Source organism: Cupressus sempervirens, chromosome 10, assembly GCF_028749045.1.
Source record: "Cupressus sempervirens isolate cs-2001-9-10 chromosome 10, ASM2874904v1, whole genome shotgun sequence".
NCBI classification, from domain to species: Eukaryota; Viridiplantae; Streptophyta; class Pinopsida; order Cupressales; family Cupressaceae; genus Cupressus; species Cupressus sempervirens.
This window is the reverse complement of record NC_143127.1, coordinates 575878978-575902716: the sequence shown is the minus strand read 5'-3', so window position 1 is coordinate 575902716 and position 23739 is coordinate 575878978. Positions and strand designations below refer to the sequence as shown.

The following is a 23739-nucleotide window of genomic DNA, read 5'->3' as shown; positions in this document are numbered from 1 at the left end:
TTTTTGAGCTCGTTCCCAAACATAGTCGGGCTTATCCAAAATTCAATGTGTTCTAATACTACTTCCCCAATAGGCCATATGGCGCATGCACACAATGCTGCGAAGTCCAATGCAGTGAAGTCCAATGCCGCGGGAGAGCTGAACCGGAGGAAGATTGCGGTAGAACACAGCTCGTGGGAGACAATTAAACGCGTGGGGCAACAATCACACGTCTGCGGAGATAAATAACTCTACAATCGCCGCCTGCGGAAAGCTCCAGCGGAGAAGAACCCTTATCCTTTATTCAAGGATCATTGCAACAGAAAGAGAAGTCCTCGAACCCTTGCACTGGGATTATTGAGTACACCAGCCCAACAGAAACTGCAGTCTGCAACTTGGCATCACTTGCTCTCCCAAGATTTGTGAGAAAAAAGGGGGTTCTAGCTGAATTGAAGCTTGTTGGCAGCAGGGGTTCTCATAACCGTTACTTCGATTTTGAACTGCTAGGAGAAGTCATAGCCATAGTTACTGCAAACTTAAACAAAATCATCAATGTGAATTACTATCCTGTGGAAGCGACACTGGTCAATAAGTAGTGGTGCCCAGGGTCTTGCTGATACATTTATTTTGCTTGTCATGCCATTTGATTCTCAAAAAGCCTGCGGAGAAGAGAAAGGCTGTGGCAGAAACTGCCCGTGGAAAGCTCCAGCGGAGAAGAAGCCTGTGGAGGAGAGGAAAATTGTGGCAAAGAAAACTCCGACTGTCGCTGGAAAGGAGGTTACTGGGTGGGATTGATTTCCATGGAGTTGATCACCTTCCAAGTGCCTTCAATTGGAATGGTCGTTCTATTCAACTTAGTCTTAAGATGAAGAGGGAAAAAGAAAGCCTGTAGCCCCCGCCAATAATGCATTCCCGCGGGTGGACAAGCTGCCGCGGAGCGTCCTTCCATGGACAGGTGCTCGCGGACAGTTGGCCACGAAGCATCCTCCTGTGGATAGGTGCCCGCGAAAAGGTGCCCACAGACAGTTTGCCTGCGGAGCATCCTCCCGTGGCCCACTTAGCTTCAATCTTTCCTTTTTTTTTTTTTTTCCAAATTTTTTTTTTTGGTTAAATATACGGTTCTTCAATTCTGCTTCGGGGCATTGCTGTTCTGCAATGACGAGGAGGAGGAAGCTATCCAGTCATTTTGTAACGGTGACGGCGGCAAAGTTTTCCTGGTGCAGTAGATTTTCAATTTGGACCCGTTGATTGCTTGAGGTACCTCTTGCTCGTCCAAGGTTGACAATTTGATCGCTACATTGTCGCCGACCTCCCATATCTGGTAGGGTCTGACCCATTTGACCTTGAACTTCTCTAGCTTGATCTCATTCCACCCATCATACTTCAGTACCAGTTGCCCTAGCTGCAACTTGCTGAGTTTCAGATGCTTATAATGCTAGACCTTGCGTCTGTTTTGTGTCACTTCCATTGCCCACTGTGCCAACAATCGCTTCTCCTCGAGCTTATTTAAATTATGCGGCCGCTCTGTTAAGCTTTCGACGTCACCTAGCTTGTTTTCTAGTGCTATTCGCAGGCTTGGAATCATGAATTCTGTTGGTACCACTGCCTCCTATCCGAACATTAACTGGAATGGCGTGTGTCCTGTCGTCACCTTATACATTGTGCGATAAGCCCAAAGGGTGGCGAGTAAGTTTTCCTCCCAATCTATACCTTCAACCGTGCAGGACTTGTAGATGATTGATACCAGAATTTTATTTGTAGCCTCGGCCTGTCCATTTACTCTCGGGTAGTACGGACTCGACAGTGAATGACAAATCTTGAATTGGGTGGTGAGTAGTCGAATGACATGATTAACAAAATCTCCTCCCCTATCACTTGTTAACTGTAATGGAATTCCATACCTGGTAATGATTTGCTCGTAAATAAACTTCGCTGTGCTCACGGCCGAGTTATCTGGTAACGCATGTGCCTCCTCCCACTTGGTCAGGTACTCCATTGCAACAATGATGTATTGGCACCGCCTAGCCTTGCTCACCTTTAGGGGTCCAATGAAATCCAATCCCCACCGCTCAAAGAGTTCCTGCGTGTGGGAGGGGTTAAGTGGCATGAAGTCTAGTTTGAGTAGCTTCTCGGCTCGTTGGCAAGTGTCACATTTGATGACACATTCCTGCGCGTCGTTGTACACCGTCGGCCACTAGAGTCCTGTGAGCAATATCTTCCCCGTAGTGGTGTCAGGTCCCATGTGTCCTCCCGCGGGACCCTCATGTGCTTCTTTTAACACCCGCGGTATCTCCTCTTCTAACACACACCGTCGAAGAATATGATCTGGTCCCATTTTGTAGAGCAATCCGTTGATCAACTAAAAAGTATGTCTCCTGATTATCAACTTGCGCCTTTCATTTGGTGGCATCTCACTAGGAAACTGTCCTGTAGACAGGTATTCTCCAATACTCCTGTACCATTTTGGCAGTACTGCAATCTGAAACAGCTGTGTGTCAGGAAAGTCATCATTCACCCCCTTTGCCGGTTCCCTTGTTTTGATCTGCGACAGGTGGTCGGCGCTGACATGTTTCTTCCCCGGGTGGACAACGATTTTGAAAGTAAACTCCTGCAACAGAAGTAGCCATCTGCTGATTCTCCCTTGAATGACAGGTTTATTGATCATGTACAATAGAGCCTGGTGATCAACATAGAATACGAACGATGTGGCGAGCAAGTAATGACAGAATTTTTGCACGGCGTAGACCATTCCCAACACTTCTCGTTCGGTCATACTATAGTTCTGCTCTGCTTTTGATAACAATCGACTGGCAAAGTATATGGGGTGATCTAACCTGTGGTTGCCTGTTTGCGCCAGGGTTGCTCTGATCGCATAGTTCGAGGCGTCAACATGCACATGAAACTCCTTATTCCAGTCCGGATATGCTAAGATGGGTGCAGTAGCCAATTGTACTTTCAACCCTTCAAACGCCTCATCCTGTTCCTTGTCCCATCTGATTCTCTGAATGACACCTTGGCAAATTTTTTGATAAATCTCCTGTAATAGCCTATATGTCCGAGAAAAGACTTTACCTCTGTCACATTAGTAGATGGCTGCATTTCCAGGATGACTCACTTTGTTTGGGTCAGTCTTCAATCCTTCCTTATAGACAATGTGTCCGAGCAGTCTTCCCTACGGAACCATGAATCTACACTTCTTGGGGTTCAATGCTAGCCGCGCCCTGCGACATCTCTCCATACATTCACCGAGTGTTGCCAGGTGTCTGTCTTCCGTGCTAAATACTGACCAATTGTTGAGGAACGCTTTGAAGTTTCCCACAGACATCTTGTCAAAGATGTGCAGTCTAATCCATTGGAAGGTTGCCGGCGCGTTGCACAAACCGAATGGTATCCGATTGTATGCATAGACTCCATCTTCGACGACAAATATAGTCTTTAATTTGTCCTCCTCCGCTATAGAGATCTGATTATATCCAGAGAACCCATCCATAAAGGAGTAAATTTCATGTCCGGCGACCTCCAGAATGCTATCTGTAAACGGAATCAAAAAGGGATCCTTGACTGTGACTGCATTTAGGCATCGGAAATCCATGCATATCCGGATCTGGGTGGTGTCTTTCTTCAGTGAGATAACTACAAGCGACACCCATTCACTTGTTTGCACCTTGAAAATAATTTTGGCCTCCAACATCTTGTTAATTTCCTCCGTGACCCGTGCCATGTAGTTCTTGTTCATCCTGTAGGGTCACTTCCGTACAGGTATCGCTCCTTCGATCAGTGGAATGCGGTGCACACAAAACTCCGGTGGGACACCCTTCAGGTCCTTGTACGTCCATGCAAATACATTGTTGTATTTTAAGAATATCTTGAATGCTGCTGCTTTGAGTATTGGATCCCAATTATCTCCTACTAAAATGTTCTTCGGTGTTGCTTCATCCCCCAAATTCATTGCTTGTAGTGTAGCTTCATTATACTTGATTGTCTCCCCTTCATTGAATGCATGGGCGAGTGTAACATCCAATGGTGCATCCCCCTCATTTACCTCAGTGAACTCCTTCGGGAATTCATCCCCCCTTGGACCTTCCTCAATTGTCAGTACATTGCAACTTTGGAATAGTTCGTAATCCTCTATTTGCTAGTGGTAGAGACCGTTGACCGAATCCAAGTCGTCATCTGTCGATCCTCTGTCCAATCGCAGGACTCCCTCTCGATCTGGTTCCATAGGTTGTCTTCCTTCATCCTCCTCTCCTTCGGAATCTGATGACAGGGCCTCTTCCTTGACCATTTGAGTGTGCAGATCAATAACAAATTGCCGACCTTTACTTTCGAGTGACAAGGTGTTCTTCCAATCGTGTCTTACTTTGGCTTGAATAAGCCATCCGCGGCCAAGGATAGCATCATACCCTTTTCTCTTTAACGAAATGACGACAAAGTCCAACAGGAACGGCTGTGTGCCAATCGTCACCGGCTGTGCCATGAGTACGCCCAGAGGTTTAATGCCATGTTGGTCTGTTGTGAGCAACTGAAATGTAGGGGGCCACAATGTCGGCTGCCCCAGCTTCTTGCAGGTGTCCTCAGGTAAGACATTTACGCCGAACCCACTGTTGACTATTGTGTCTGTGAGAACATGTCCAAGGATCCCCATCTCGACAACTGCGGGATGCTGGCTAGATGTGAGGGCTAGCAACATTTGGTCTTCTCCGCCTGCAGCAATTTTTTTCCCTCTACCTTGGTCTTCGGGTATCCTTGGAGCCGGTGCAATATTTGTGAGGGTGGATCAGAGTTGGGGCATTGTAAGAAGCAAATCATTTATCTTGATAAGTATCTCCGTTAAATTTGCCGTACAATGTTTTGTTCTATGAAACTCCTTGTCGAAGTGCTGGTAGTGTCCCTCAAATGAGATGTTTCCGCTTGCGATGCTTTTTCAATCTTTGCCCGTGCTTTCCCAAATTTTCTCTTTTCTTCCGCTGGGTCCGGGTACTCTTTTGCTTGCCTCCGTGTAATCGCCAACACCTCTTCTTCAGCTGTCCTGACAGTGATCAAGTTGACTCTAGATTTTGGACATTTGGCATCGTCATGGTTGCCAGGTCCGCACCATTTGCATAACAGTTGAGGGGTATTTGCAGTTGGACATTCCTGGGCAAAGTGCCCCCACAAGTTACATATACGACATTGTATGATCGGCCGTCCGTTCGCATCATACTCGATTCGGCTTCTGCTGGTATTGTTAGTGTTATTGTCTGCATTGTTATTATTATTCTGCCCGCGTCTATTATTCCTGTATCCTCCGGACGTAGCACCAACATTATTGGTATTTCCACTACTGCTTGACGGGGACGCTTCCTGTGTAAGAAGTACCTGTGGAGATCCTCTGGTCTTCATGTTAAAGGGACAGTCCTTGGTCGAATGGCCCATGATTAACAAATGTCGCAGAATTGGTTCTTTGGACAGGATCCTTTAGTATGACCGTTGGTCTTACACTCCGTGCACCACAGCTCACTGCCTTTCGTCTCCTTTTGCATATTTTAAAACTCCATCATGCGGATCATGTCTTTCTGTAGGGTGCGGACCTTCTTGCTACTGCCTTCATTGTCGCTGCTATCTTCTCCGGAAGGCTCATCATCATCAGAATCAGATGAGCTAGTCTTCTTCTTCTTCTTTGTCTTCTACTCACTTTCGAGGTTCAATGCTCTGTTATAGGCTTCCGTGTAGGATGACGACGACACAATTTTTATTTTCTTTCGTAGCTTTGGGCGTAGGTCTTCCACAAACCACCTTTTTTGAAGTCCGTTTGCCGACTTATTTTCCATTTTGTTTATCAAATCTTTTAATTTCCTGGCGTAGACGTGGACAATTTCGTTCTTTCCTTGCTTAGTATTGAAGATCTCTGCTACAATTTCATTATCGTCGCGCAATAGTTGAAATTCGGCCAGAAACTCCTTTTTAATGTTATTCCAACTGTCTAGCTTTTGCGGATCTGTACTAGTAAACTAGTCAATTGCCACGCCCCGCAGGGTGGCCGAAAATTGCCTCATCCAGTCATCTTCATCAGTTATGCCATTTGCCCTCCAGATCGTTTCACATATTTTGCAATGTCGAATGGGATCGGCCGTACCATTGCCATCGAACTTCGGCAGTTTTTCTTTTGGTCCCGCCATCACAATTGGTTTTTGTAAACAGGCGTTGCTCGGTCCTGCAACACTGGCGCTGTTCACTCCCACACCGTGGCTTTGCACTCCTGCACCGGCGGACTACACTCCTGCACCGGCGGACTGCACTCCTGCACCGGTGGACTGCACCCCAGCACTGGTGGACTGTTCTCCCACACTGGTGGTCTGCACTCCCACACCGGCAGACTGTTCTCCCACGGTCTCAACAGCTGGGAACGTTGGTGAAGAAGGATCTTCTGAAGTTGTCCCCTGCAGAAGTGTATCCCGGACGAAGAGTTCACTCCACGCTCGTGCTCCCTCGGCACCCTGAGCCATGCGAGTCGATGCTCTTCCGTTTGGATTCTTTTCCCTCGGCGAACACAAATTCAAAAACTCCTCTCGTGCTTCTTCCACCAATTCCACCTGTTGCCGAGTTTCCTCCAACAATTCTTTTGTGCTCTGGTTTCCGTCGGCAATCTTCTGGAATCTCCTTCGCTGTTCGGCTTGCTATGCCAGAATTAAATTTTCTTGCGCAGTACGGATTCCATCTTTTCCCTTGACCTTATTTCGATCCTTGTTAAGCTGATTTGGCATTAATCTTCATTCCTCCCACCTTCCAGGTTCATACGACAATGGTGTCAAATGTTTACCGCATAGGTTAATTAAGAAATGCACACAGATAATGAACACGAACAGCAATACTCCTTTATTCGCATAAGCCACAAATTACATAACTGGTCATGAGATGCTTTACAATGACCCCAGAGGGTGTATAAATACTTTCCGTTGAACCTTCCAGAAGAGGTTCGTCGGCTACAAAACAATCCTAATCTACTCGTCGGCTCGTCGGCTACAAAATCTTTACCGACGACAACACCCTGTCGGCTACAGTTTCTACCGACGACATGATCTATCAAAGAATATTTAATATAATGGAAGGTGAATAGAGGACACTACATGGGAAGGTGAACATGTGCTCCAACATCCTAACTTACAGTTGCGTGTGGGCAAGCAACATGGGGGAGGGGAGATTTGTAATACCCCTCCAGGTTTGTCTTTGTGAAGACAACTATATTTATACATACATACATACATACATACATCATATTAATTACTTTATATTAGTTTCTATTCTATGGACTAATATAATTTAATTAATAAAATTTGATGTTGACAAATAATAATAATAGCAAATAATAAAACTTGTTAATAGTTGGTTTGGAAGTTTACACGAATTTCACCTAAATTCATTAATTTAAAGAAGGTTGTGTGGAAGGGGAAAAGGGTGTGAATACAAATTGATTGAATGTCGTGAAGACTGAAAATGTGATACTAGGGTATCCTTTCGTCAACCAATGTTGACCTAGTGGATCGGAAGGTGATAGAGATTGCGGTACCAAGTAACAAAAGAAATGTGGTATACACTAGAGAAATTGAGGGTCTATGGTGGCATTGAATTAAAGGTTATGACAGAGTGGAGAAGGATTGTTTTTGTCCATACTGTGGAACTATTCTGAAATCCTTTTGTCAGGAAGTTAACCTAACCTAGTGGAGACACAAGGAAAAATTGTGTTGGAATTTGGAATTGTTATACTTATCTTTCTGTGTTAATACATAACTTTCTGTGTAGATAGTTGGCTACATTTCTATTTGTTTTGTTTGGCTGGAAAAAGACAAATATTTGTTACGGTGGCAGTATCATAGGAGAAGTTGGAAATATATGATATGACGACACTCTTCCTTGAAGAACGAACGGAATTGAACATAGTTGAAGTTAGCATTACATTAGTGGCATAGATGAGGTATTGGGTTATCATGTGATTAGAGAAGCTAGAGATCTAAGGTGGATACAGCGGTAAAGGAATAGCTAGAGTTGAAGGTTTGGACATGACAGGAATACTAAATTATAACGTTGGAAATATAACGTGGGCTGGAATGTGATTTCTCCAATTTCTGAGTACACTCCACATTCCTTGGTTGGAGCATATATTTTCCAATTTAAGGGCACATGCTATATTTTTGTAAGCTACATGCATCATTATGTGTAATTCAAGGTCTTCTATATTCTGTAGTTACTTTTCCAGCAAGTGATGAAGTTTCTGTCACATATTTGAAGCTTTCAGTAAATGTAATAAACATTATCTAGCAGTAAATTATTAGTTATTTCAACAAATTTGGCAGCATTTCGGATATTGGTAATTGCTTTGTGATTATTTATTATTTCAACTTCAAACTCAGGATTAGGAATCCTACACAAAATATTATTTTCAGGCCCAACCCTAGACAGTTCAATTGTATGATTGTTGCTGGTACTCTCACCAACAAGATGACCCCTGTCCTTTGCAAGATTTCATGTATTTATTGGTGGTGTCAATCACAATTCTTGTAACTGCTGTCCGTTAATGTGATTGTGCATCTCTCCAGTGATTGATATTCGAGTCTATTTTTGGCTCAGTGTTAAAGACTGTTTTTCGAATCTCAGGGAGGTCATAACAGAAGTAGAGAAGCCCATTTACAAGCAATGACTGTAGTGAACAATATGTTTTCAGGAGTGCATGCTTCCGTTGGCTGCTGCAGGGGAGGAAATCCCCCATAAGTCGACAGTCTTGACGTCTTTGACTGAATGCCTAAAGTACTATGATTGTCTGGAAATGTCTTTGCTGGAGATCAAAACATCGGGAGTTATTGCCAAAAGTAGCTGCTGATTCAGAGCTTTGTTCAAGACAGGCTTAGGAGACTATCGGGTGTTGCTCGACATCCATGATTGGATTGGAGTTTGCTTGATGTCTACTGAACAAACATGGACTGAAGAGTTTGGACTGGTGGAATCTATTCATGTGCCATCACCACAAGGAAGGATGGCTATAATTTATTATTCAGTTTATCTTTTGAAGACCATTAGAGAAAGTGTTGATCTTGAATCATTATTACTGGAATAGTGTAGAGCATTGATCTCTATTATAATAGCTTTTGTGAGTTATTATTCTCATGATTGCAGGACATAATGGGAACGCTGCTTAAGATTGATTTGATGATCCATAGAAAATGATATTCAGATGAAGTGTATTCAGCTGCAGAGGGAGGATACTATCTGGATCACATTGCAGAGATCAAAGTAGTTCTTGATTAATCTATATGCTAGATTGATGTTTATTGGTTGCAAGATGCATGGAGAATGAGCTTTAGAGGCAGACTTTCAGCTTCAAAAGGAGGTTACATCAACTATCCTAATATGGTGATCAATGTAATTTTTGTTAAGAGGGAGTCTTCATGAAATCCTCGTCATTTTCATTCTTATGTTGTTAATATTTTGGTATTGTTAGATTCTGAGACTCTTGTTGGTAAAGAGATTTCAACTGTGATTTCCTTTCTTGTTAGATTTTGAGACTCTTGTTGGAAAAGAGTTTTCAGCTGCGATTTTATGAGTTATTATTTGTGTGAAATTAATATATAAAATTGTAAGGGGAACCTGATAACTCTTTTACTTATGAGAGATTCATAGTGAACATCATGTAGAGAGAGTTCTTGATGTCATCATGTTGAGAGATTCCATGGTGGGAGTTGGAAATCATGTTGAGATTCCATGATTGTATCATGTTGAGAGAGGCCGTGATAAGATGCTGGTTGTAAACTTTACTAACTTGTCATGTTGAAAGATTCTATGATAACATCACGTTGAGAGAGTCTGTGATCAAAGCCGATTTTGATTATTGCAGGTTTGCCATGTTGAGAGATTCCATGACAACATCACGTTGAGTGAGTCCGTGTTGAAAGTTGATTGTGATTTTTTGCAGGTTTGTCATGTTCAGAGATTCCATGACAATGTTACGTTGAGCGAGTCTGTGAGGAAAGTTGAATGTGACTTCTGTAGGTTTTTCATGTTGAGTGATTCCATGAACTATGTTTTGGATCTATGTGATCAGAATTTATCATTGACATTTTCTTGGTTGCACTTTAGTGTGATTGTTTAGCTCTCTCTCTCTCTAAGAGGGAGTGTTGGAGATTGTAGCTGCGATAGAGATCTTTATTTGTAGAAATATGGGCGTTATTATCGTTATGGTCACCTTTAGGTGAAAAGGACATTTATGATAAATTGGAATATTAAATATTAAGACATGCATTGAGGGATGGAAATACAAAGAGTTGTATCTGAAATTAAGGAGTTATGTTTTGGGAAATTTAAGAGACCTTCGGTTGTAATGTGAAGAGTCTCTCTATATGTCATATATATCGTATCAAGTGAAATACATTGTATGCTTGAATTTTATTATTAATAAAGTGATCTTTTGTTGTGTGGCTGGAGTTTTTCCCTTCATTCTAAAAGGGTTTTCCCAGGGTAATTTCTGGTCTATGTTGCATCTATTTTGGCTATTCTTTATTTCTGTTTATCATATATTTTTGGGCAAATATTTAACATTTGGATCCTCTTAATCAGTTAATTTAATTAAGTTATTCAAATATGTTGGGGACATTACATGTATCTCCATAATTTTTTGTGAGGCATTCCCATTTCCAACAAGGTGCATGGCTATCTTTTCCTGATGGTTGACTGTTTTAGCAAGTTGTGTGTTACATTATAAAATGAAAAAATGCTGAAGTAACGCTCATGTTAAACAATTTTAACTTTCTCATGTGAGACTTTCTGGGACATTGAACAAATAAGTAGCTTGTTTTATATTCATTTGTTGATGCAAAATGGTTACAGTAATAATTGTTATATGCATTTCTTAGCAGGTTAGTGTCAGGATTGTGGCTCTAGAGCTGCTTCAGGATGCACTGGAAGGTTCTGCAGGGGCAGGTCCATTTGCAGCTTACTCAGAAGCTTTCCGTACAGTTATGCGTTTTGGCGTAACAGATAAGTCAACAGCTGTGAGAACTGTGGCAGCTGGATGTCTAAGAGCTTTTGCAATTACTGGAGGGCCTGGATTAGGAGCCAATGGACTTGAAAATTCTGCCTCTCATTGTGTTAAGGTTGGCTGCTCAAATATTTCTTATTTTATAATGAATTTCTTCGATACGGTTAAGCTTGTCATAATTTTTTTGTAGAAACTGGATGACAAAAGAAGCACTGTGAATTTTCTTGTATATCAAGAAAATCTTTTACCATATGGTAATGTGACTTGATCTCTCATAACAATGACATTAAATATATTCCAAACAGATTAATAGCACATAACTTTTGGGCTACACTTTGAGAACATAAAAAAATAGTATTTCTAACAAGGTAGAAAGATCCAAGAAGAAAATGTAGTTCCAGGTATGGATCTTGTTTATAATTATTGAAGGGCAACACGGATTATCAAGGGGCAGCGGATTCAGCTATTCTTACTTCATCATTTTTTGCTTTTCCCCATCCATTTGAGTATACCATGACTCTTGAGAGGATAATAACATCTGAAGTTGCACAAATATGATTGAAATGCCATATGAATTTGAGAAACGGAAAAAAAAACATGGCCTTCTTGTAGTACAAAACTTAAAGTGTTAGAGTGAAAGGATCTGCAAATGTAATAGCACTGCTCTTTATTTCTGTGTGTTGCAAGTGCAGATTTAAATGTGTGTGTGCGCGTGTGTAGAGGAGACATGTCTCATGAAGATACAAGTCTCTATGGTGTTTCCACGAGGCTCTTACATCTGTACTTGCGGGCAACAGAGCTCCAACAATGACATCAATGACACATTTTCAATATGAAGATGGTCTTTATATTTTGAACTGTAATGAAGAGTTCATGCAAAACAAGTTGCTTCCTTACATTCACAGTTTGGCTCTGATACCATGTTGAGTGAAAGGATCTGCAAATGTAATAGCACTGCTTTTTATTTCTGTGTATTCCAAGTGCAGATTTTAATGTATATATATCTCTGTGTGTGTATAGAGGAGACATGTCTCATGAAGAGACATGTCTCTATGATCTCTCTCTATATGTATGTATATATATATATATAAAATTTTAGATACATGTGAGTTTCTCTAACTGATGATTAACCAATAATCATAGAAGGATTATCTCTAGATCAATTCAATCCGACTGAAGCTACAACATTAACATAAAAACAACATAGGAAAGTGAAGAAAACAATGGAATGACTGTACACCTTGTAGGTACACGCATATAGACCTTTGAGACCTCAAAAAGGCACTACGAACTATTATGAAAATTCAACATAGAATGATTGCCAAAATAGTCAACTGATTATATAAGTAGCAAATGCTTTCTTATTTAGGGTTTACAATGAGCTAAAAATATCGAAGTCTAAAAATAGTCTTGAGTAGAAATAGTGAATTAAATAATGCATAATGGCTAATTTAAGTCTAACCTAAAGTTGAAATTACTTCATTAAATCCAGTCTAAAAATAATTGACCCTTACAATATAATATTGCTTTAATATCCTCTCTTAATTGATCTACTAACTACACCAAGCTTATCCCAAAAACTTACAAAGTTGTGAAGACCCAAAGGCTTGGTGAGAATGTTTTCGGTCCTTTGAAGGACAATACTGCAGCATAACTGATCCATCTTCTACAAGTTGTCTGATGAAGAGACAATAGTTTCCCATGTTTGGTATGTTTGTGGAATATTGCCTTCTAGGCCAGTTTGCACATCCCTTGATTGTCATAGAACAAGGGCGAAGGCTTTGCTTGAGATATCGTAATGTTTGAAAACTTACTTTAGAGCCATACTACTTCACATGTCGCTTTTACTGTTCACTGATATTTTGGTTCACCCATGGAGAGAGCTACTACCATTGCCTCTTGCTGGCTGATGTGACTATGCTCATGCCAAGGCTTAAAACATATTGTTAAGTGGATCTTCTGTTGTCAAAGAAATTGCTAAATCTAAATCTGGGTGCCCGACCAACCAAGGATATTTGCTTCTACCATACAAAAGTCCAAAGTCAAGTGTCCCTTTCACATATATCAACACCCTCTTCATTTTAGTTCAATGTTCTACATTTAATAACCTGAATGTGGAAATGAAACTTAAAACATAACTTAAATCAGGTCTAGTGGCTGAAGGTATGTAATATTGCACACTAGTTCCCTTTTAGTCGAGTCATTGATAGTCTTCATGTCAATTTTGGCCTAGAAACCTTTGGCATATGGATTGTGAAATAAAAATGCTTCCACCTGTTAGGATTATTTAGACAAAAAATAACAGTTACATGCCAATATAACCAATAGCACAAAGGAATAAAGCACACATAAATGGAACAGGAGACACAAAGATTTAATGTGGTTCACTTAGCCTTGAGCTACGTCCACCAAGCAGAGAGTCCAAAATTATTGCCTAGTAACTTCAACCTGTTACAATCTGCAATCTCCCTTACAGCTCAATACTGCTGCAAGAAGCTATATATCTCTTTTGAAAACCCTAACTGTAAGCCCATATTACATGACTTATGTCCGCTTAACAAGTTAACCCTAAACATACTTGACAAGTCAACCTTGGGAAACACTTGACAAGTCAACTCAAAAACACTTTACAAGGGAACCCCACGCCTAATGAAAAGTGTACAGTACTTTCCTTAGCAGTCACTACAAATCAACACCACATCTGTATCAATCTTTTACATTTAGATAGTAATGTAGGAGACTTGGATTTGTTAGTTGAATTTTAATTACTAAATCAAATTTGATTTAACTAATAACACTTGCCTCATGACTTATAATAACAATATCATCCACACAACTAGAAGAATGATAATATTACCACTTTTGTGACATAAAAATTTGTATCTAAAATACTCTATTGGAATCCCTATTTAACCAAATACTTGTAAGGTCCCAAAAGCATGAATACCGAAATTTTGCTGTAGGCCACAATTAGTTAAACAAACAAAGAAGGGTTAGAGATACCTTTCACTTTGATTTAGACCATGCAAACAAGTTAGGGGTCATTTATAATCATAATTTATAAAGTAGATATCCTTAATTAGAAATATGAATATACTTGAGTATAGATCTAATCACAAGATTGCTTAAATCAAGTTAAGAGGGCCCAACCATAGAAGGTGACTTGAAAGGGTGCCCTAGAGACCCTCTACCCTAGGCCCAAGATCGACATACCATTCCTCTTGGTCTCATGCGGTCCTTGCCATTGGTGTTGTATAACCATTCCCTGTGATCTTGCCACTTCTATTCTGCTTCTCAGGACTGAACTTCTATTCCCCTTGATCTTGCCACTTCTATTCGTATAACACAACCTCTTGGGAACAATTTTGTTCTTTATCCTACTTCAAACCATCTCTATTATGGTACGGCCTGGCCACTTATTTACTCCTTTCTATTGTGGAGTGAAGGGTGTGGGAAACTGTCTTTTGATGTTGTTTTTAGCACACAAGTTGCTGAATTCTTTGGAATAAAATTTTCTTTAGCAATCAAATTTTAAGAGTGAATTTATTAGACACCTTGGTTGTCAATTTTAGAATATATACCTAGTGACTAATGCCATGTTCATTAGTTAACAAATATCTCAATGATCCAATCTTAGGAGGCTCTTCACTTTTCAAGCCTGTCCATCGTTAAATGGTGTTCCATGTTGCATCTGAACTTGACAATTCCTACAGATTCTTTGTATCTTTTTCTCAGTGTTAGAAACTCCACCTAGCAAGTTCTCTCTAGTCAAGTGTGAGAGGTAGGACAAACCAATGTGTCCATATCATTGATGCCAAAGTGTAGTAATGGTTGATGCACTCTTAGTTGCCAATGCATGTTCTATAGCCTATCCAGTTTCAATCAATCTCTATGATCCTTGGTCTTCTATACCAAAGCAATAGGCTTCTTGGACTCCTTTTCAATGATGGTGCATTTTTGTTTGTTGAAAATGTTATCTACAGTAGGAGTATGTCGCATAATTGACTTACAGATGGTAGATTGAGCTGCACTTCTGTTTTGTAGCCACATTGAAGAAATTGTTTTTTTCTTTATACTAGTTATTTGTACAATCACTTTGTCTAATATTGTGTACTTCTATCCACAGCCATTCATCATGAAATCAGAGCAAGTAGTGTATTTTGTGAACAATTCTTACCTGTTGGTGACGTGATGCTCTTGAATTGATGTAAGATGTAGATGACTTCTGATCTACTCTATCAGCCTTCTGTTGATTTTGTTGAGATCTTGCTTAGTTCAATTTCTGTGCAGCCAACTCTTTTCAGGAGTGCTTCTTCGAATGAACCAACTTACTGCAATAATATGTTTATTTAGTTTCTTTCTTTCATCGTTATTGTGACCTTGTTCTTTCTTGTACAATCATTTGCTTGTAGTTTTCTGTTTGACTACTTCTTGTTCCACACCCATTTCACGGTTACTACCAAATTGTTTCTTCCATTTGTTTTGTTTTAAGAGCTTATCGTATAGCTCTTCGAACTTGAGATCAGCTTTCATAGAGGTTGTGTTTAGTGTCTCAATGAAATACTCATAAGCACATGGTAAGATTTTTAGTGTGAAATTACCACCATTCCTTTTTCCTCCATCTTTTGACCAGTGTTTGAGAATGATCTTTAATGTTTTTCATTTTGAGCAAGTGTTCCTGCAAGGACACTTTCTCATCTGCAGGGATCAGAAAAGTGATATTCTTCAAAAAGAAGGCTCTACTCTTATTCGGAGTCTCATGAAATTCTTGCAGCTGCTTCGAATTGCAGCTGAAATCATCGCTATTTGGTCTTAAAGAATCATGACATTTATCATTGATAATTTTATTAACATGAATTGTTCTTTTCACGTTCATCAAACTTGTGCTGATTTTTACCCATAATCGTGGGTCAGGTGTTGATACCTAGGATGATCTTTTGGGGAGATCTGTACTCTAAGACTGTGATCATTTTTTGCTTCCATGTATTTTTTTCTAGTAAAACACTAACGAACTTCCAACATGTTGTTGGGTAAAGAAGCCATTTATTCATAAAATAAGATCACTAAGTAAAGGTTAACTTGTTGTTACAGTATTTAAGTTGCAAATTCAGCACAAAAAAACTTGAACTTTTTTAGTAATAAATTCTAGTCTGTAAAGATGGTTTTGACAAAACCTTTGTAGAAAGCCTATAGCTTAGAGACTCTAGCTATTAATTTTGTAAACCCTCGCCTCCAATTTGAAGACCCTAGTCATAAAAAAAATGAATTTGTTTTTTGCCAAAACCTTAGTGCCAAATGGAAATAAAATAGTTAAAAAAATTACTTTTTATGAAAAATCTGCCACTTCAAAAAGCCTGGTTGTTGCAATTTTTATGGGAAAATCCCCACGATTTGGAGCAAAATTGTCTTATGTTACCCCAAGTTTCCAAGACGAGGGGTTGGGGAAATGGGTTTCTGGGACAATTTTTTTTCTTGGAGCAGGAGACGGTAGTAGGAACATGTATATATCAAAAATAGGAAAAAAATAAAAAATATAGGGAAAATTTAAATATTCGTATAAAACCATTGATAAAGCATGCTTATATAATTTATACTACCTTAAGATATAATGTTCGTGTAAAATAGTATAACTTTAGAGTTCACATGCTTTGAATAGATAGTCATATCATCAAGATATATTAGCACAAAATTTTTGCAACACAGCCTTAAAAGTCATCTCCATTGCGTTTTGAAATGTAGCACCTGCATTGGTTAGTCCAAATGGCATTTTACAATAGGCATAAGTACCCCATGTATCGGTTTGACTCCTGGACTAAAACTTGGTTATATCCTGAAAAACCATCTAAGAAAGAAAACCTCTTTGAACCACTATCCTCGAACAGAATTTGTTCCACAGAAGGAAGGGGATGGTGATCTTTAAGAGAAGCCTTATTAAGGTCTAAAATCTATACACAACCTGATTTATTTATTCTTCTGATTTCTCCATTCTTCTTTCTAACAGGAACAAGATTGACTACCCATGAAGAGTGCTATATAGGAAAAATAATATTGGCTTCTATAAGTTTGAACAACTCTTTTCTCATTAAGGGTTCAATCTTGGGATTGAATGTTCTTTGCTTTTGTCTAACAGGCTTTGCATCATGGTTTTAATCTATGGTGTGCTGAAATAAGCTTGGCTCAAAACTCTTTAAGTCTTCATGTGTCCAAACAATAACATCACTGAATTCTTGACATAAATTAATTTAAACTTCTTGTTCAGCCTCAGAGAATACCTTTCCCAAGTTAAGTCTTTCCATTAGCAATAATGATAGGTATGTAGTCATCCCTCCTTGCAGTCAATTTCGAGCCTTTGCTTCTTGCTTGATCATCATAATTAAACATGCCCTCTGAAGTGACCAGACCTCTAGGCAACTTGTTGGAATTAAGATTCACAATCTGATCTCCATACTGACTTTGTAGCTTAGACTGATATTTAGCAGCGAACTCTGCTTCATTTTGCAGAAAATTAACAATTTGCAAATCAGAATCAAAGACTTGCCAATTCGTGCAATTGTGTGGGAGACAGTCCTTGCAACCAGTCAGATCTGTTGTTCCTATACATCAGCAACTTGTTCTGCTATATCATAGTGAGCATTGATTGCTGCAAGTCTATCAACATGTTTGTTTTTGTTTCTAGGAACACTTTGAATATTGAATGTCCGAAAGCCCTCAAGTAGATCCCAAACTCTATGCTTGTATGACTTAAGAAGGTTGTTCTTTGTGGCATTCTGATTTCTGATTAGAGTCACAATCAACTTGCTATCCCCTAATACTTTTAAGAGCTTTGTACCTCTTCTTTGTGCAAGTTGGAGACCTTGAATCAAGGCTTCATACTCAACCACATTATTAGTGCAGCTGAAGTGGAGTCTATATGAAAAGTATTATTTCTTCAGACTAGGGGAAACATGCATTACACCAGTACTTGAACCATTCTTATTCCTCGAGCCATCAAAGAACATATTCCACAATCCATTTATATCTTCTTGTGCTTTCATGATATTGTGAATAGGGGCACCCTCGTCGAATATACAATAAGTTTCAAGGCCTGTCTCTTCAGCTTCTTGTATTGGGTCAATTTGGAAAGCATTAGACCATTCATCTAAAAGATAATTAGGAGCCTCTATTAAGAGAGTAGCATGTTCATGAGTTATGCATTCCTCATCTTCTTCATTGATTTGTGCAATTCATATTTATGGGGCTAGGAGTACAAGTCTCTATGTGATTAAGGGCCAATGGTTCTGCCTTTATGGAAGCCTTTGTTCCATATATAGTTCTAAAGAACATGTAGGACCAATTAGATACAATATAGCCACCAATTTGTGCAGTGAAGTCCCTAGATAGGCAAATAGAAAAGTGCAGAGGAAACTCAACAACTGATATGTCTTGTATAATAGTACAACTAGGACATGCATGTAATGCCATCTTTACACCTCTTAACACTCCTATTGTTGGAACAAAACTACCATACAATTGAACAACTCCCTTAGACATTGGTTCATATTTAATACCAAGAAGATCAACTACACACCTTGGCATCACCGAGCTGCTAGCTCTGGAGTCTATCATGCAATTGTCAACCATATTATCTCCTATAATCAAAGAGAGATAAAAGGGGGGAGGCTTACTCTTCTTACTTGTTTCTTCTTCCCTAATAGGTTGCACAAAGCTTGCTGCTCCATCCATGGTAGCTGGTCCATTCTGCACTTTGACAGTCGCAACCTACTCGCGACAGCTTTCCAATTTCTACCTTGGTGAATTTGTAATCAGAACGAGTAAGTTCTTCAGCTAGCTTGTTCACCAATGGCTAAACAATTTCTACGAACTTGGTCTTTTTAGAATCAACTAAGATCCTTGAAACAATTTTATCTTTCAAAGATTTGGACTTAGTTTTCTTAATAGGAAGGTCATCTGGGGGTAGAACAACCTTTCTTCTCAAACTGAAAATTTCATCTATGGAAGCAGGTACAATGGAGACCATTGGAGACCATTGGCATTGATCCTGATTGTATCTCCGTCACGACCGAGCAAGATTCAGTTTGCATAGCTGAATTCATAGGTGCATGGTAGGAGGATTTTGTCATGAACAACTCAAAACCAGTTAAGGATGTATCAAGTTGAGAATCTTGACCTTCTGTGAGAGTTGAAAAATCCTTGAACACATTCCTTAAATGCTCACATTGTTCGGCTGTTAAAATGGGAGGAGCTGCTGAAGATATAGGAAGAGCTAATGCATTTACTTTTGAGGTCGGGATGGAAGGTGAGAAAACAGTGAAAAATGAATTCACATCATCATTTATCGTATCCAAAAAAGATGCTTCCTGCTTAGATGGTTCCTGAATTTGTGTAGGCCTCAAAGGAGATATGATCATGACTTCTTCCTCCTCATCTTCTTCATCGAGTCCTTCATCTGATTCTCCTTCTGATTATTGAACTTGTTCGAGTGTCTGAGATAATTTAAATCCCTTTCTACCTTTCAATTTGAATTTGAGGGATTTCTTTATATCAGAATAAGTTCCATCTTTACCAACAATTTCTAATTGCGACTTCCTTCCAGGAGGACCAAAACTTCCACAATCCAAACCAAACTTTGGATTGACCCTATAAGGTCTTTGATTTTCAACCACTTGGTGTTTGCCAAAATGGATTGAAATCTATCAAGGATAGAAGAACCTTCCTTTTGCTGCCATTGAATAGGGAAAGGGCATCGTTTATCAAAACTAGCTTGATGATATTCTAGATCAAGAATATTACCATCATCTTCAATTTGGAAATCAGATGGGATCTCGAGCATATTAAGATTAATGATTTGCTGCAAAGTCAACCTGTAGTAGTCCATTTTCATTATATCCAACTCCGTTCGCATGTCAATCCAAATATCTTTTATACGATGGACATGAGTAAATGCTTTCTTGATTTTCGAATTCATCTCTTTGTAATGAAAATCAAATCTGGCCTTGAACTTCTTCAATGTAACCAACTAAAGTTTTGCTTCCATGGCCTTTGCTTTGTGTACAAAATTGACCATATAATGACCGATCACTAATGGCTTGGCAGAGGAAATATTGGAACCTAGTTTATGTAGAGCATGTTGATCAGATTGAACCTTCATGAGTTGTCTGGCCAATTCCATTAAAATGATCCTGTCGATAGCATATCTAGGTAAGGTATATGGTTCTCCTTTGAAATACCCAACTCTTAAATAGGTAAAAGTTGGAAACTGAGTAAAGATGCAACCATATTGATTAAACTTATCTCAAGCCTCATCTGACACCATTTTGACAGACAATTGCTTATCAAATAATCATCGAAAATGTCCAAAAAATGCATCTTGAACTCTCTTATAACGATACTATTTGTCAAAGTAATTTGATCATAATACTGCCAAACTAGAACTTGAACAGGGTCTCCTTTAGTTGAAAGTCTTGAAAAAGATCCCATAGCAGCAACAATATAGATAAGATAAGAATTCATGTAGAACGGTGCTGATGTTCCTACATTGAGCAGCTGCTCACATAGTGCAGTGCTGATAAGTTCTCCCCAAAATATTTGTTTTTTATTATCAATGATTTGGAAAATAAACTTATACATCCATGGTTCAAAATCACTAGAATTCTTGAGACCACATATTCGACCGAGAAGGATAATCAGGTCTTTGTATTCTGGCTTAAAATTGGATCTGTGAATGGTTTTTGACTATCTTGAGAAATTGTTTCTCTTGGAGTCCAACCAATACAAATTAACATATTTATGATAATATCCCTTCTTTGCATTCCATATCTCCAAAGATGTTTCTTTAGTCAAATCCACACACTCTGCACTCTACGGCACTTTGAAAATCTATACAAAAACCTTAGAATCAAGGCTAATAATAACATTACTATTAGCATCCTTGATTGTTTTTGACTTTGAACTGAAACGCTTTACATTCCTAGAAAAAATTTCGGTTCTAGGGCAGCCATAGGAAAGGAAGACACCAAATGAGTATTACTCCTATTGATGCATTTTATTTCATGACTAGCAAGAGGTTCTATACATCACAAGAAATCAAATGTATCTACATGCCTGATCTTTGTATCTGACACACTATCAAGAATAGACGTTCCTGGGATGGAGTCGCATGAGCCAACTCTTTATCATATTGATATTTCATTTTGCCTTTTGATTTTGTAGATGAGGGCATCCCTTGTGCTTGTGTTGTAAAATGAAAATTCCAAAATGTGAATACGTCATCAGAGGATATTGCTTCCATAAAATGTTAATTCTTGATCAACAACAAAGCTTGGAAGTATGGATGAGGCACTTTGAAGACCTAATGTGATCATCTTGAAAAGAGGCAACATGCATATGTAAAGGTTGGAATATGGCTTGAGGGGATGAAAATATGAGGTGGAACTGAGCGTTTATGAATATGCTTTAAGACACAAAAGTTGAATGCATGGTAATGCGTGCAAATAAATTTTTTTGACTTCTAATAAATGACTTTAAATCCAAAACGGGTTTTCAAGATGTCATTGCACGAAAAGTGAATTACATGTATATGTGACATGCAATTGGAAATGAAAAGTGAGATTGCATGTAAATGTGGATGAAAGGTGAGTTTACATGTAATTGCATGCAAAGGATGAGATGCAATGCGTCTTGGCATGTAATGACGGATATGGAATGAAATGATACACTTGCACGAGATGGTGGGAAGTGGAGTGAAGTGAAATATGCTCAAATTCTCTCTTCCCAAGACTCTTTTGGCCTCTTCCATCGATCGATCTCACATTGGAGTTGATGAGAGTTGGTTTTGAACTGTGCAATGAGACTTTTAGCTCTCCAAGAAATGTTGACCCCTATGTATGCCTTTTGGAGTTGATCACATGTGGGGTTGAACTCGCTGATATAAGCAGCTTTTTCCCTTCCAAGTCCATTACTCCAAATCTTCTTAGAGAATTTCTCCATAACAAAGAGCTTTATTTCTTTATTATTAGCGGGACACATATTCAAAAATGGATATTCCATTTGCCCATCGACTTGATGTTCTGTTGCATCCGTGTCTTTCTACGTTTGCACAAAGTATCATTAAAGACCATTTTAGGCCATCTATCTTCACACATTTTTTTAGTTCTTTTTAGGTAGCTAATGATGCGAACCATAGCAGTTGTCTCAATAGGTGCAGCCCCCGCTTCACTTAACATAATATCATATGAGACGGTGTTCTTGATTAAAAACATAACATAAAGTGAATTTTATGTTATATTTTTCAAAAATGAATGTCAACAATAAATATAACATGATACTTTTAATTCGTGTAGTTGTACCTAAAAGGTCCACTTTTTGGGCACTAATGATCATATCTTTTGATTGTCAACTCCGATTCAGCCCTAAGATATGTCAAATTGAAGGGAAAACCGAAAGCAATAATTTGAGTAAAACCAAAGGACCAACAGCCAACAAAGACACTTAAAAACAAGAAAAAAGACTTTGAAGGCTTCAAAAATCAAGCATAGGCTCGAAAAATAGAGAAACTAAAATGACTTAACAAAAGTCTTCAGTAAAATGATTCATTATATCAAATGGAATCACTTGGTTGATCAATACTAACCAATTAAATAACAAACTAAATTCAGAGGCAAGCGGAACTAAAATGAAAAAGTTTTGTACTGTTACCTACATTTTGTGGTGACAAAATACAAGACAACAAATTGCAACATATTTCTATAATCTCTGCCATCGTTTTCTAAAACGTAGTCTAGTAAAATTCCTTGGGTTCCATGGCCTTTTGTGGTCGTTTTTCCTTTTCTTGTTGATTATGTTGCTTTTTAAGCATGAAAAAATGATGAATATCTGGTCAATGATTTTTTCCAAATCACGAAAATCACGACAATGTCCCAAAAAAGGTTGCTTTTCATCAATATTTGTGTTTATTTTTTAGAGTATTGGTACAACTAAAATATTCTTGGTTCAAATCCTAGAATGGTTGACAAATCTCCTACCTAGGTAGATGAGATGTAATTGAATAAAAGTTTTTGCTTTAAGGTACGCAACATCATTGCTCCAAAACTCTAAAAGATCTCCAACCAAACCTTGCCAATTTTTTCTGATTTGTTTTGTTGTTGATGGGAGATGTTCTTCAGTTGTTTGCTATGAACTTAAGTTTCAATCCCAACGATAGTTCGAAATTTGCAAGCTGAAGTAAGCAGGTAGATATGATGTTTGAACTTAATTACAAAAATATAAATAACTGATATGGAAGATCAAAACTCTGATTTATCAAAAACAGTGATGCATTTATTCAAATTGAGAGAACTAAAACACAAAAACCAGAATGGGCATATCTGGAAGTCCAACGCTCACTCCAAGAAGGGTTTTTATTGCTAAAATCACAATAAAAATGGTGTTCTAGCTGACCATGTGTCACCAATATGATTTATTTCCAATGCTAATAATTACTGAAAACAAATATGAAGGAATCTGTAAATTCTACGCCTGGCCTGCAGGCTAGATCACCCTATCATCTAATAAAGTTTCAATGTGCAAAAAACTGATCTATCATAAATCCCTGCTATCTGAATCTCACAAATGATTCTCTGATTACTCTGATCTGGAAGTTGCTGTACAAATCCCAATGCTTAATACATGGTGTACGGCTGCAAGAGAATGGAAAAAGCCTTAGAAAAAGGGTACAACAGGTAGTAAAGGAAGGCACAGGTGGTAGAGGTGATTCTATC

At 38.9% G+C, this 23739-nt stretch overlaps 1 protein-coding gene across 8 annotated transcripts in view; it reads left to right on the top strand.

Annotated features, from left to right (window-relative positions):
* SWEETIE (HEAT repeat-containing protein) overlaps positions 1–23739 on the top strand; it is a 314166-nt gene that overhangs the window by 29822 nt on the left and 260605 nt on the right. For 5 of the 8 annotated variants that reach the window (XM_089806950.1, XM_089806949.1, XM_089806948.1 and 2 more), the window contains exon 4: positions 10860–11099. In XM_089806950.1, the coding sequence (XP_089663076.1) occupies positions 10860–11099 (240 nt within the window). The remainder of the gene's footprint in view (positions 1–10859; positions 11100–23739) is intronic. The other 3 variants (XM_089806951.1, XM_089806947.1, XM_089806952.1) reach the window with 1 other exon arrangement.